Source organism: Phyllostomus discolor, chromosome 10, assembly GCF_004126475.2.
Source record: "Phyllostomus discolor isolate MPI-MPIP mPhyDis1 chromosome 10, mPhyDis1.pri.v3, whole genome shotgun sequence".
Taxonomy (NCBI): Eukaryota; Metazoa; Chordata; class Mammalia; order Chiroptera; family Phyllostomidae; genus Phyllostomus; species Phyllostomus discolor.
This window is the reverse complement of record NC_040912.2, coordinates 87303473-87319519: the sequence shown is the minus strand read 5'-3', so window position 1 is coordinate 87319519 and position 16047 is coordinate 87303473. Positions and strand designations below refer to the sequence as shown.

General features: G+C 43.1%; 1 protein-coding gene across 5 annotated transcripts in view; it reads left to right on the top strand.

Annotated features, from left to right (window-relative positions):
- Positions 1-16047, top strand: part of TPK1 (thiamin pyrophosphokinase 1) — a 257388-nt gene that overhangs the window by 92450 nt on the left and 148891 nt on the right. For 4 of the 5 annotated variants that reach the window (XM_036011004.1, XM_036011002.1, XM_028525244.2 and 1 more), the window contains one exon: positions 12342-12414. In XM_036011004.1, coding sequence (XP_035866897.1) covers positions 12342-12414 — 73 coding nt within the window. Of the gene's footprint in view, positions 1-5877; positions 6258-12341; positions 12415-16047 lie in introns of those variants that run through there. The other variant, XM_036011003.1, reaches the window with a different exon arrangement.

Genomic DNA, 16047 nt, shown 5'->3' with positions numbered 1-16047 from the left:
GATGTAGAGAAGAAAATTTGGATAATTTTATGTCTTGTTAGTATGTATAAACCACAGCATCTTACATCTAAAAAGATTACACGTTTTGTCTGAATTCATGAATAGGAAAAGTTCCACTTTATTTGTAGAAAGTCACTGCGTTCTAATTTCTATCGGAATGAGCCTCTTATCATGAAACTAAGATCTGTGTCTTTGAATTCATTGGTGTTGGAGAACAACATGAATATCAGTACTGAATATGAAACCTTTTTGTTTTAATTGTGATTTTCTGGGACAGAGAGAGTCTCAAACCCATGAGCATAATAGCCTCACGTATTGCTGTGAATTCTGGTATCATGAGAGGGTACGAATTTGACGTGGGGGCGAGTATTGTTTTTAGGTCAGTCTTCTCATTGTGGCTGATGAATCTAGCCTCTGAAATGTGATGTCCTGCAGAAGATTAGTTTTATATAGACGTCGTTCTAGGTCAGCCCAGAATTCCAGGCGCTGCTTTTCTGTTCCCCCTAAAAGCTGAGCCCCCAGCAGAGCCTCCCTGGATCCACACAAAGGAGCGTTCGGTTCAACGTGCAGTGGCGGTGGCGGGTGAGGAGAGGAGAGCCGTGGTGCCAGAACAGAGAGCGAGGTTCATCCCTGCTTTCTCATTCCTCTCCCTTCATTTTCTCCTCGTTACAGTTGTGCACTTTCTAGCTCCATGTATCCTTCCAACCTCCTCATTAGTAAACCGATACCCCTCTTCAGGGTGATCAAGTGGGAAGAGAGGATGCCTATTGTCACTCCAACTCTAAAATTAACCGCGTCCCCCAAACCAATTTCAGCATATAATTTAAATAACTGAATAAGGTGGGAGGCTGGCTGTTAAAAATTACCTTCGGGAGACTTTATCAATAGAATTACAGAATTACAACAGGCATCTGGCAGCAAGAATCTGATATACCCTTGAAGAAATCAATGGCTTGTCCCTCAGTCTGCCTATGAGTAACAGTTTTGCTCTCTGTCCATTCCACTACAGGTGGCTGTAGCCACCCCAGGACGCCCCCCCCAAGCTGCCCCAGATTGGGAGTCAGGCGGTGAGAGGGCGAGGGCGTGCAGGACTCACTAGTTCGGTCAGGGCTCAGAGTCTGACTCTGTGACGTGATTGCTTGAGATACCTGGCACGTAGTCTCACTTCCTAGGGCTGCAGTTTCTGCATCGCTTTTATTTCAAGGGGAGGCCACTCCCTCCCAAGGTAGCCAGAGAAGTCTCCACGAGGAAACCCATTATCTGCATTATCTGGGCTGGTTATACACGATCTGGAGGAGCTGGGAGGACAGAGGGTGGCCTTTCAAAGCTGCGGTACGATGAATGATGGAAGAGTTGAGTCTGCCTATGATGCAGTTGCAGACAATAGCTGTAAGTCTCCTTGTCACAGCTAATATTCTGCTTGCGGTAATTGTGCAACTTCTTAGACAGGTAGCAGGCACTTTGCATATTGTGGTTGGACTGAAGAAATGGAGTGTTTGGCTTCTCTGGTTCTTTTTGGTTTTTAATCAGCTTGTTCAGGTATAATTTCATACAATAGAATGCATTCATTTTCAGCCTGCAGTCCAATCAGTTTGAAGTGCTATACCGTTTTATCCACCACCACAGTCAAGGTTAAAACATATCCATCACCCAAAGGGTTCCTTCCTGTCCCTTGGTAGCCAGTCCCCAATGTCCACACTGGCTCCCCAGCCTTCTCCAATGTCATGAACATAGAGTCCCACAGTTTGTGGTCTGCCAGGTCTGACTTTTTCGCTTACCGGATGAATGCTGTTGGGATTCATCCACGCCATTGTATCGGTGTTTCTGTCCCTGTTCAGGGCTGAGGAGTGGTCGTTAGTGGTACACTGTAGTTCTGTTTGTTTATTCGGTGCGGTTGGTGGCTGATTCTTAAGAATTGTCCTTTTAGTTGGAATCTGTATTTTTTCAAGTATGACTTTGGTGGGGAATGTTAGTTCTTTTAGTTAGAACCAAAAAAAAAAAAAATCAAAATTGTCAGTTGAGCCCTGGAGGTTATATAAATAGTAGCAGTGGTTCCTATATAAAGCCTGTATTTTCTGTATTTTAATGAAAATTCTGCAAAAGCCTGCTCGATAGTGTGAGGTTTTTATGGGATAAGGTAACAAATATAAAACTATCATGGAATAAGTCCATGTTAAGTATCCACACATATATTGTGATCTTGATGAGCTCCAATATAGGTGATGGTTGATTTCAGTCTGCCTGCGACTATAGTTTCCTCAGTGACTTAGATTTATTTTAACTAATGTTCAAGCATTTAATGGCATGGTCAAAAAATGGACTTTCAGTTTGCTTTCCCATATGCAGGGGCGGGCAAAAGCGGGCTCACTGTCCCACTGTGACATTCTTTTGAGTCAGTAAAGCTATTGTAATAATCAAATCCTGTATGTCTCCCTCCATATGAACAACTGAAAACCACTTTTTCTCGCCTCGTGTAGGAAGGGAACAAGTATGCAGTTTGCTTAGGGAAAACCAAAAGTCTTTGGCTTAGTTTGATTTTTATGAGCCTAGCCTTGAGCAACATTTACTCCCTTGCTTTGGCCAGTTTCTATTAAAAAGTATTTATGAAATCAAATTACTGAGGTCGGTAAGCAAGCCAACATTATTGGGTCTTTAAATCAAAGTGATGGAAGGTAAAAATGATTAGCACATTTAAAAGAAAATTTATACTAAGGTCCTGGTATTAAAGAACCCTACACGGCAAACTCTGAGGACATATTTATCTTGAATTATTGATTGGATTAGTTTAGTGATATATTTCCGTCTGTTGGTTATCAAATGCTGTAAATCAGAGATCTCAGAGCTACCCGCGTGGAGCTCTGAATCATGTTGGGTGCTGGGGGGATGTGTATGCGTGGATGCTGTGTTTGTCAGGTCACGCATGGAGCCAAAATAAATTTTCAGTGTGAGATCACTTTCAGCCACTGCAGAAAGTCCGCTTACCACTAAATTTAATCAGAGTCATTGTTCTTTATGGCTAGCCTATGGCATACAGTTCGTTTACGAAAAAACCCTTTTCCTTTCCTGACTGTGGATGGCGTCTTCAGAAGTAAATGACCTTCAGAAGATTTTTAAGAGAAGCCTGGGTCATCTGTCAAAAGTTTTGAGTAACACATGGCTCCTTTAATTTTACTCATTTAAAAAAAATTGAATTGTTTCAGAACTTGTTAATACGCTTTAAGAGTCATGTTTTTCACTGAATGTTTGGCTTAAATTCAATATATTATTTGATTGCTGTGTTAAAAAGTAAATATTGAGAGCAGTCACTCTATATCATGTATGTGTATATGTATGAATATATATTTGTGTGCATATACATGTGTATATACATGCGCACCTCATATATATGTATGTAATTGTCTGATTTCCATATGCACTTAAGTGAATGCATGTCCATGCATGTTTGCATGCACGCACGCACACACCTAGGTACTCCTGCATGGTTGTGTGATGGGATTTGTGTGATGGGACCAAGAGTAAGCAGAATAACTCCAACAGCAAGAGAGAGTGTGATTTGTTGACACATCATTATAGGACCTGAAATTTGAGTTGATGATGACATCGGACCTGAGCTGGGGATGGCCTTCCTATTGTTAGGGCACAGAAGAGGGACAGCTGGAATTCAATTTAAACGAGAGCTAGTTCACACATTTTGTGGGCGATAGCCAACAACAATTATACCAAGAAGAGCTCTGAACTGTCACGTGCAGTCCTGGGCTAGAGGTCAGAGAGCTGTTGGAGACTGTGGATCTTGAAGACGTCATTTTTGCCCCTGTAGCCAGGAACATGCTGAATTATCTCAGAAAGGGTATTTAAAATACAACAGCAGACATTTTGCTATCCCAGAAAATCACCGTGTGTGTGCATATAGTGGATGTATATGTATTATCTGTGCATGCGTGCATATATTACATCTTACGTGCTTACCTCTGGGCATTATATATCTTAAGTAGAAGACAGCCAGAGAAAGTCAGGGGACGGGAACTTGAATGTTGACAAGAGGGCATTAATCTTTAACTGTGAGGGACTAGAATAAAAAAATCATGAGTGTTAAAAATGTTGACTCACTTTCTAAACTGTGATTTAGAATTCCGATGAGCACTTAAGATTTCTGCCCTGGTAATTTCTATAAACATAGATGGGGAGAGCCAAATGCAAATACAAATACAAACAAAACCAAAAAATGCCCACGAATACCCATGGACACCATCGCTCTGGCCGCCAGTGCTGGTCTCCTGCCCAGGACAGCGCAGTGTTGCTCGTCAGTCTCCTGCAGGCTTCCGCTGCACACGCCCCTCCCTGACTTAGACTTATGTGATGTGAGATGCCCCAGCTAGGAGATTCTTTTGTTCCTCACTTTCTTCATGACAGTGAAAGGGAGCTGATAGTTTTCTGCATGCACATCAGTGATAAAAAATACCTCTCGTGCAGTCTGAGAAACTTAACATTCTGCCCAGGTTTTTAAAAAGTCTAGTGTGCGTTTCCTTAGTTTCATAAAAGCCTGCCAATCAAACATTCTGTATATTTCCCCTGACTTCATATTGTCATATTTTTTTCTAAGTAAACTCTTTTATATCCCACTTTTATGATTCGTGATTTTTGGGGGGTATTCATTTTTTAGATATGCTTTGCTTTTTAAAACATTGTTACTATCAATGAAATCTGGCCATGACAAGTTTACGTTACACAGTGTGGGCTGGATCTCCGTTCTTGAACCCAAATCTTCGTGACCCTTGAGTAAGAGAATACATTTTTTTATTTGTAATAATGTAAAAATGTTTCATTGGTTTAAATACACAGCTTTGCTTTGAGAATGCAATAATACAGCATTTCACAAGATTTCCTTGATCTGTCTTAAGATAAAATTTCTTCAGATTTAGTTCTCTTATTAAAAAATTAAGACAAGTTCATAGACAGGAAAACGTTTCTGACTTGAGGCATGGTGCTTAAAAAGGCAGCTGAAGCTAGGAGCTTGGGACGCCTTGTTCTGTGTGCGGCTCTCATGTTTGTTACTTCATGCACAGCTCACTCACTGACCACTAGGGGCCTCTGCTGAGCATTCGGTCTCGCCCTGCCAGGCTGTGCAGTAGTGGGTTATTAGTGGCTGGAGAGCTGGTCTGTGCATCAGGAACCAGAAAAACAATATGATGTTTTCTGTCATTGTCACATTGTGCCAGCCAGTGACGAGAACATGTTCACGTAATAGTGTGGCCTCACGAGACCTAGTACCAGCCTGAGGGCGTTTGCAGGGAGTCCCTTCCAGGTGGCGTTCGTTCCCCGGAGTGGGAGAAAGGGTTCATGTCACACCCTGCACCGATGCGTCTGATGCCGCTAACAGGGTGGATCCGAGTTGGAATCCGGGTGGCAAAGGCCACCAAAACCAGAGGTGTGTTGGACACATCACATAGTGCAGTCTGAACTGCACTGTCCTCGGTGGTTCTGTTGTAAGTAAAACAGTGTTGAAGTGACTTGTAATGCAATCATAATTACAAATACAGAAATAAATTCAGTGGACCAAATCTGTATTCTTAATTACATATTCCTTGGGATGCAGCAGGGAACAGAATGTCCGAGTTCACTGAACTTTCATAGAGATAATGTCACACATAATTAAACTAGAAAGTACATTACTGGTGACCAAGGAGGACAGTCGAGCAGGAGGAGAGGGAGCATGCTTTGTCATAGAGCGGGAGCAATTAAAGTGAGGGGATGCTTCGCTGAGAGAGTGACTTTTCTGAGCTAAGTCCTGTGCCAGGTGAAGGAGCAAACCGCCCAGCGGTCCAGAGGCAGGGCCTCCCAGGCCTGAGAAGGGTACCGGTTCGCTTTGCCGAGTAGCACACCGTCCGATGCCTAGTGGCTCTAAACAGCAGTGTGTTAGTGGGGTTCGCAGTCCTAAGGGACAGCTAGGTGGATCCTGTGGGTTCACTGGTGTCAGTCATGTGGTCAGGTAGACCCTTGCTGATGACGTCAGCAGGTGGACAGGACTCGCTGTCGTGTTGGCAAGTTGGCTGCCTGTAAGGTAAGCTGGGCCACCTGACTTTTCTCTCTCACCCCGAGTCTTTCAGTCTGCGCCTCAGGCTTGCCCGTCACTGTTCTCATGGCAACCGGGGAGGGTCCCAGGAGAACAGAGAGGGGCTGCGGCTGCATGGAGGCCTCGTGCGCACCTGCAAGGCCATGGTCATTGCTTCTGCATTCTGTGGAATAGAGCAAGTCTCAAGGTGAATACAGATTCCAGTTGTGGGAATGGACTTGTATTAACACCTCTCAATGGAAGTGTCTGGAAGGTCACATTGTAAAGGAATATGGATGGAGAGGAGAAAATAATTATGGATAATCTTACACACATGCTACCACATGTAGAGAATGAGGAGGAAACGTGTTGGGGGGGGTGGTTAGCGGGGTACCTGAGGGTCATCTCGTCAGGCCTTTGTCGGTAATACGAAAGCTCACTCTCTGTGAGGCAGGAGGCACAGGGAGGGGTTTTGAGCAGGGGGTGATACCACATGCCCCATCAGAGTTGTAGCATGGGAGGTGGTAAGAAAGAGCCAGTTTAGAGTGTATTCAGAAAGAGGAGTCTGTGGAACTTGCTGACAAACCATTTATCCTGAGGAAGAGAGAAGAGTCGGGGACAACTGTGAGGATTTGGGCCTGGACAACTGGAAAAGGTTGATTTTGTATTTGATGAGGTTGGGAAGTCTGTAAGAGGAGGCGCTAGGTGAGGAAAAGCACAGAGATTTAGGGGTGCAGGTGCCAAGTTTGTTGCTTACTGTACATTTAATATTGAGTAATTCTCGGAATATATGAACCTGGAGATGAATGTGGGGAGAGGCGGGTTTCAGAGCTATCAGTTTGTAGAGGGCGTTTCAGGCCATGCATCTTGGTAGGAGAACCTCGTAAGTACAGACAGGAAAGGAAAGGGGTCCAGGCGCTGAGCCCTGGACACCCCACTGTTAAAAAACCCAAGTGAGGTGTAGGAACTACCAAGTGAATGGAGGTGGGTAATCAGTGAGTTACAGGTAAAACCAGGAAATTACACTCCTTAAATCAAGTGAAGGAGAATCAAGAAATAGAGAATAACCAATTGTGTTAAATCCCTTTGACAGATAAAATTTGAATAACATGGGAAAATTGACCACTAGATTTAGCAATATGGCAATATGGAGTCTGGAGATTGAGAATGTAAAAGCCATATAGATATGGATATATATATATATATATATATATATGTATAAAGATGTTTAAGATGTTAAAGATGTTTAATATATATAACTTATATATATAAGTTTCTTTTTTGTGTGATATCTTGTCTATTTGATTGTTCTTTTGTGATTTTATTTCTATTTGAATAAACTACTGATGTCACCTCTACTTGGAGATAGTTACCCTTTGTATTTTATTTAAATGTTTTCTCTGTGCCCTGGCTGGTGTGGCTCAGTGGACTGAGCACTGACCTGCAAACCAAAGGGTTGCAGTTTGATTCCCAGTCAGGGCACATGCCTGGGTTGCAGGCCAGGTCCCCAGCAGAAGAGCGACCACACATTGCTGTTTCTCTCCCTCTCTTTCTCCCTCCCTTGAAAATAAATAAATAAGCCCTAAAAACATGTTTTCTCTGTTATGCCTTTTACCTTTAGTAATGAACGGTATTCATCATCTCACGGTTCTGTGATCTCAAGGTGACGTGTACATAAGAGCCACTACCATCCGATTGAATGCTCTTCTGTGAGGCAGACATTTTTAAGCTCTGTAGAGATCTTCTCAGGCTCCAGTCCCTGTCTTTCAAGACCATGGTTTACACATCCAGATATAGTGGATAAAAGCAGCAAGATAAAAGCAGAAACTAGCAAGGATAGGAAATAAAGTATTTACCTTAGCAGGGCAGCCTATGCCTTAAGAAATTCTTCCATTGTCATTTTCTTCGGTAAGGGTTCAGTTCCTGCGGGGGAGAAAGAAGGGTTAAACACACTACTAGCAGACTCGTTAGCCAGGCAGCTTATTACGCTTGGGGACAGCTTGGGAGGAGCAACAGCCTATTAGTGGCCCTGTTGGCATTTATCTGTCTTATTGAATTCTGTGTGTTATGTCTCTGCTGAACCACAGAGAGAAGCATAAAACAAAGAAATTACACAGAGTAAATCACTATCGGCGAGCTGGCCTTTTATATTGTTAAGGTGAAGGATTGGCATCACCTGTATATTTACTTTGGGTCTCTCTTGTGTTTGTAAATAAGAAAAGATGAAACCTTCCACTCTGCACCATTAGCCTCATTCTCCTCGATACCCACAGCATTGTCTGGCACGGACCTGCACCGTCCCTGCCTGCTGCTGGGGCAGTGACCCCATGACTTAGACTCTCCAGCCAAACAGCCTACATCCTCTCTCATTCCTGCCCTCTCCCCTCCAGCCTCCTTTGGAAAACAATTACTTACAGCTGAGGGCAGCTGCGATCTCAGGCATGAGGAAGTGGCCTTTGTGGTGTGCTGTGCTCTTCCTTCACTGCAGACCACCTCTCTGCCTCTTACGTGTCCCTGCTTTTCTTTTTCCCATTGCCTGAGTGTGGGCATGGTTTGTATCGCTCATCTTCTCGTTATGATCTTGTTCGTTTATAACTTTTCACACAGCATCCATTGCTATGAAGCCTTTCCGTCTCTTTTTCTTACTCACTGACTCCCCCAAGCCTGGCTCTTTCTGGTTCTTTTATTTTATTTTTTCCTAAATTTTTAAAAATTGTATTGCATTTATTCAGGTGACACTGGTTAATAAAATTATAGAGGTTTCAGGTGTATAGTTGTATAGTCCCTCATCTGTATGTTGTGTTCTGTGTTCACCATCCAAAGTCACTGTGGAGCCTCCCTCCACCCTCTTCCACCTCCCCCACCCCCGTCGGGCTCTTCCATAGCATTCTGCACTTGACCTGTGGTGTCCGTGACTGTGTTCTCTAATGTCCGCACGTGGACTTTAAACCTTTGGGGGCTGTGATGGGTTCGGTATCTGTAGTGTGGCCCATACAGTATGTGTTTAATGAATATGTGATGAATACTTGATCAGTTGAATTAAATATCCTATATGTGGAGAATTCATGAGGATATTGCTTTACCTCCCCCAGCCTCTGTCTCTGTATTTACAACTTGTAGCTGAACTTGGGCACCAAAATGTCAGCCCTGTCTGAGCTCTTACTTTGTCCAGTGTGGGTGGCAAGTACTGTCAGAGTCCAGCGTGAGTGTAAAGGCGCCTGCACCACTTAGGGAGAGTATGGAGCACCTTCCCGTAGTGACTGGTCAGGGCCCACGGACAGGGATGCCAAGAGGAGGCGCACTGGTCAGGTCTGTGCCAACAGGGGCAGAGACATGATCAGTGGCGACACAAATCCGTAGACTCTTAGTCATTGCTGTGCCCAGTCATCCCCAAAGAGTCCTGATAAATAATCCTCCCCCATAAACTGCCTTTTATATGATCACGTAGTGCCTCTACATCTGTGAAGGGCCAGCCCCAATAGGCACCTCTTCAGAACGCCCAGGTACCATGGCAACAGGTGCCTCAGGAAATGTGGGATGGGCTTTTAAGTGTGGTACCCAAGAGTACGTTTCAAGACAATTCAAAACTAGTGTGTTCTATGATGAAAAGTTGTTGATAACTTTAGTCTTGTATACCAGCTGTGTTTTTGGCATGAGTCTTCTCAGAAATCAGCATCCTGGTTTATTTTTAAAGCATCCCGAGATCTGTCCGGAAAAAGTCCAGCCATCGTTAATATGACAAGAACAGTTTGAGCAACACCTATGTCACCTGGCAGCCAAGGAGGGTGGACTGGAATGCGCATGCATGAACAATGATGACTTCACTGTACTAGTCAGTGGGGGTGGTAGATGCCATTGAGTGAGCATGTGTACTGTGTGGCCATTGCATTCAAAATGACTGAGCAAGTAGAGCAACAGATCTGCATCAAATTTTTCATTAAGCTTGAACGTTCCTCTATGGAAACTATTCGGATGATTCAGAAGGCCACAGCTATGGGCAACTGGTGGTCGGCAGCTTCATCACAACAACATGCCCGCTCATGCATCCTGTCTTGTGCAGAGGTTTTTGGGGAAACATCATCAAATCACCCAGGTGACTCAGTCCCCTACAGCACAGATTTAGTGCCCTGCAACTTCTGGCTTTTCCCAAAACTTAAAATCACCTTTGAAAGGGAAGAGATTTCAGACTCTCAGTGAAATTCAGAAAAATGGGACGGGGCAGCCAATGGCAATTGGGAGAACTATGTGAGGTCCCAAGGTGCCTCCTTTGAAGGGGACTTGAGATATCATTGTCCTATGTACAATGTTTCTTGTATCTTGTATCTTCTTCAATAAATGTCTCTTTTTCCTGTTACATAGCTGTATAGCTTCTGGACATACTTGCTATATTAGAGACAATCACATAGGAGTTAGCCAAATTTAGTTCTTTTATCTATATAATATATAGATCTATATATTATCTATATAACATACAGATAATCAATATATTTATGTGTAAGACTGTTAGAAGCACTGATATTCTGTGATCCATATGAATTTGAATCTGTGGTTGAATGATGGTAGGTGGAGGCATTTTAGACAAACTTTAAAACTGAGGGAATTTTTGCAACAGGAGAGGAAAAGAACTAATAGTCTGCTTCAGTCCCAACAGGGGTAAGGTATAAGGTTTTTACATAAGTAGGTATAAAGTGAAATTGAAAGTAAGAGAGGGTGGCGGGGACATTTTGAGGAAAAAAGTTTATGGGAAAACGTTGAAATCAGGCAAGGTGATCTAAAAACCTAGGGACTGTACTCCGCAATTCTGCCTTATCCTGAACTAAGCTATTGTCACTTGTACATGGCTGATGTTCAGGGACTAGTTCTGGAATCAATTAATATAAATGTTTTGCTAATTACCAAGCATTGAAATAAATAATCATTATTGGTTAACAAAAAGAACACTAAACAACTTACACACCACAGATCTGTGTGGTCATTTGGGCCCAGGAAGACACAACTCAAAGAAGCGTTGGCCCGACCCAGATTAGTGAGGTCCGGTTAGATGTAACAAGTGACATTTCAAACTGTGTTAAGAACTTGGAAAAATTATACAAAAGAACAGCATTAGTACTGGGTTTTTCATTTTCATCATCAGTAAAAATCTCTGTAGGAGCCAGACAGTCTCCTGTGTCTGGTTTTTATGGTCTAGAGATGTCTCCAAGTTCTGGGGCTTGATCTGTCTTGACACATAATATCCAGGAAGATAAAGTGCCGGTGTCCCTTTAACTAGGGATCTAGTCCATTAGGCAACAAGTTGGCCCTCTGGAGAAGGCGTACAGAAGTTTTAGTGTTCTACTGAATCAGAACAATGAATTGCATGAACAGCTACAGATCTAATTCTCGTGGTAGGTAGAGACACTTTCTGGAGGACACGGAAGCAAACAGTCCCTTCCTTGTGCCGTGTAGCTATAGCGGCTCTGGAGGCCAGGGCTGTGTGCAGGAGCACCGCGAAGTCCAGGAACTTTTGCTCCTCCACGGTGAGGTGTTTTAAGTGGGAAGGAATTCTACCAGGTCATGAAGATGTGTTATGTTTAAAAAAAAAAGAAAAGAAAAGAAAAAAAAAGGATGGCTTAGGAAGGTAAACTCTCCAGTATGAATTTCGGGAAACATAAAAAGGGCAGAAAAGAGAAATGAGATAATTGTGATAGAATCAGAAACACCACTTTTGGGAATCCCCTCCCTCTATTTAGCAACTGTGACCTTTGTAGTATTTCGAACTCTCTAGCAGATTCCTGTTTCTAGAAATAGGTCAGTAGGGTGTTATTTGGGAAGTGTCTCTGAACCCACACGTGCTGTGCCGAGCACGCCGCCTCCTCCCCTCCTTTGCTCTGTTCCGGTCTGCTGCACGTTCTGAACTTCCCTGAGGGTTCGAGAACGTGAAGGTTTGACTATACGTAGGAGGTACTAGACAAAGATTGAGTCTTTGTTTCAGGGTTTTTGGCCTGGGTTTTTTTTTTTTTTAAACAATAACCTTCTTTGATCTTTATGTGTTTTTCAAAGCATGATAAATGCTGACTGACAGTTGACTGAGCTGGTGAACTAGCTGGTGATGCGGAGTGCCCTCCCCGACCCCTCCGTCACACTGTACTGTCACCCGGGCTGTGAGTGTGACGTCCCACTCACTGCAGAAGTAGACCTCATGTTCCTTTCTCCTTCTGAGTACAGGAGTTCTCTCTCTGGTCCTTGTAATCGTAGTTTTGAAGACTAACAAGTCAGTAGTCTTAATTAGTTAACTTAGACCTCTTTCTTTCAGCTTTTTGCCTGAATTCATCAGCGGAGACTTTGACTCCATTAGACCCGAAGTTAGAGAATACTATGCTGCCAAGGTAAGCCCTAAACACGTTCACGTTTACAATACTTCTCGTACGATTGCTTCTCCTACGTTCTTTCTGGCTTCCTTGGTGTATGTGTAGGGATTGAGAAACTCATTGGTTATTTTATAAAAATTTTATAACAACTGTAATACATATTCAAGTGGAATTTTTAAAAACGACTAGTAGAAACGCAATTGTATAAATTGCCACCATCAGATAAGAATTAATGCTAAGTACTCTAAGCACACATATTTTGCACAAATCTAAAGTGTATGGGCTAATTTAATTACTCTTATTACCTACATCCTCGTTAGTTGTTATACATGTTTCAGAAATCACTTTTAATTTTATTTACTGAGTATACTATATTTTGCTTAACCAACTCCCATTGGATTTACATGTGTTTCTATTTTTCTGCATTGTAAACTAATAAAAATCTTTGTAAATGAATTTTTATATAAATGCATAGAGAACCACAGCTTTTTCTTTAATATTTAGATTTTTGAAACTATCCTCCCATTCTGAAGAAAACTATTCATTACCGCTTGACATTAACAATAACGTACAGCTGACGGCGTTCAGCGCATTACTGCTGTTGTGAAAGTCGCCCCGAGACCCCCGCCGCTGAGGAAGAGCACGCAGGTGATGTAATTGAGAGTGGTGGACGACGCACAGGAGTTTTGCAGTGATTAATTACTCAGGCCTTCACTTGCTGTAGAGGATGACGCAGAGGTTTAAAAATAAAAAGTACAGGGTCGGCAGTTGTAGCCACAATGCCCTCATCTGTGGGATTCTGAACTGGCACTAGCAAATCACACATATTTTTAAAAGATACAGCGGTTGTTGAAATATTAGAACTTGAAATTCGTCATAAGGCTTGGGGATGGATGAGATAAAATCAAAGTGAAGAAAGAGGAACCCTTTGTAGGTAGAAAGGAAGAAGAAAGAAAAGGGAAAGAGGGCAGAGTGACTGGGGGTGGGCCAGCAAAGGACCAAGCTTTTTTTTTTTTTTTAGTGACAGCTCTCCTCCTCACTTTCAGAGGAGCCGTGTTCTTTTTTTTTGTTAAGATTTTTATTTATTTATTTATTTATTTATTTTTAGAGAGGGAAGGGAGAGAGAGAGAGAGAGAGAGAGAGGGAGAGAGAGGGAGAGAGAGAGAGAAACATCAATGTGCGGTTGCTGGGGGTCATGGCCTGCAACCCAGGCATGTACCCTGACTGGGAATCGAACGTGTGACACTTTGGTTCGCAGCCCCCATTCAATCCACTGAGCTACGCCAGCCAGGGCTAGGACCAAGCTTCCAAGTGTAGGCTGCTGTGATGGACGTTCCGGCCCGGCAGGGAGTGCAGCTCCGTGCGCGCCCCGTCTGCCCACCAGCCGATGCGGCCTCCCCTCGGCGAATGCAGACCGTTTCCCACGTCGGTGTTTGATATTCACGCTCAATTACTTTAACATTGGCGCGTTTCCACTCATTCCCCACAGGCTCACTTCTCATTAACTGCATGCCTCGTCCTCGCTGGGGTGGGGAGCCCTCAGCCTTGCTTACAAGGCAGGGATTCACAGACTTATAGATACTCACCATTTTGGGGGGAAGGGAAGAAGCAGTGGGAGAAGCAGGGACGGGCAGACTCAGAAACAGCCCAGAGATCTGGCCAGGTGTGACTCTTCTCCTCCGCCCTTCAGTGCTGCTGGCTGGCCAGAACCGGACGTGTCAGTCCGACCGTTCCCGTCCCGGATGGGGAGCGAACAGGAACGGAGGGGACACTGGCTCTTTAATTCCTGAATGCAGCAACATGGGGTCAGGGATCAAAGAGCGTTTTGACTTAATTCCTTCTGATGCATTTCTCTTCTATTTTCTGCTTTTTTTTTTTTTACCTCAAAACTAACATATATTCGTCAAGGTTTAATTTTGAAAGGAAGGTTCGCTGCATCTTCTAATTCCTGCATGGCATGGTTGTGAGTGGATGTGGTACGATCCAGTTTCTCACATGCTGATGAAAACAGACTGCTTTTGAACTTTCTGGATCTGGCCCTGCAGGGCCTTGATGACATCTTTGATGGAGCTAATGCGCCCCATGTAGGTCACGGTGACAGTTTAGCTGCGGTTTTAATAGTGATGATAATGACAACAAGTTAATGCGGCATTACACACCATCCCTATAAGCCATTATCTCCAATTTCAACAGCCTTTCAGCTGCTCCGGTACAAATTAAAGGACGTTACATTCACTTTCAGATACACTTTTTTTCCTCCTACCTGGTCTGGGTCTCACCGAAGATGAAACTGGGGCTCTAATAAAGTTGCAAAAAATAGAAAAAAAGAAATTGGAAATGCCAAAGGTTTGTTAAAATCATAAAATTATGAAATGGGTGTTGTAGCCGACATTTATTCATACAAGTTATTTTCTCCAATACATATGTCTTTGACTTACAGAAAAAAACCCAAGTTTATATGACTAATCAAAATTTTAAATTGGTTTGCCTGCTTGATTTCTTAGAACACTAAAATATGAAGTGTTTTGTCAGCTTGATTTGTCAGCTTCTAAACAGAACACCGCCACAGCCCAGATCTTGCAGCTGGGGGTGCAGTGGCCCTGGCTCAGCGCAGAGGTTGTGGGCACTAACCCTGGGCGCCGTCAAAGTGCACCTGTCTCTCCAAGCCCCCCCAGATCTTAACTACTGACAGCCCACTGTTGGCCAGAAACCCTAATGATAACATAAGTAGTCAATTAAAACATACTTTGTGTGCTCTGTGTATCACATACTGCATGCTTACAATAAGTAAGGTAAGCTAGAGAAAATAAGAAAATCACAAGGGAGCGGAAATACATTTGTATTACTGTACTGTATTTATTGACACTATAAGTTTACATCTTCTGTTTCCAAGATGCATCATCTGCCTGTCAGCACCTGCATCAACACTGTCTTACGTGATACAAGTCGCTGTAGCTGTTAAAGGGATTGCTAACGCTAGACACCAAAAACGGAAAGATGACGTGAAAAAGAAGTTCATATTTATTGACAGATATGGCAGTTCACGCGCTGATAACAAAGCAGCAGCGATATGATTGCTTTATGGAAGCCGAGTGTAGCGGGTAGAACGGAAGGTAGCTGGGAGATTGTCGCAGTATCACAGCCTGTGCTGTCGTCAATGTCAGGAAGTTACGATTCAGTACTGCACCTTCGTTTACACTTGCTTCGACTGCAGAGGTGCCGTGTACAGTGATTGTGCACAGTTTCGATTAATCTTAACTTTCTATAACAGAGTTGTGTATATTTTGTGGTAGATAAGATCAAGTAGACCGTTATCTATGTATTCATGCATTCATGGCCTACCTGACTTTCTCTTAACATTTTCCACATCTCATGGCTACTTAATTGCTAGTTTTTTCGAACTGTTATGAATCTCCAAAATATGGTGATTTTCTTTCAATAATATATTGAAAAAAATCCACATGTAAGTGGACCCACACAGTTCAAATCCATCCATGTTGTTCAAGGATCACCTGTAGTTATCTATTGTTGTGTAACAACTTACCCTAAAATGTATCAGCTTAAAACAGCAAACATACTTACCTCCCACGGTCTCTCCGGGTGAGGAATAGGAAAGGTGGGAGTCAATTATAATTGGGTTGTTCTGGCTCG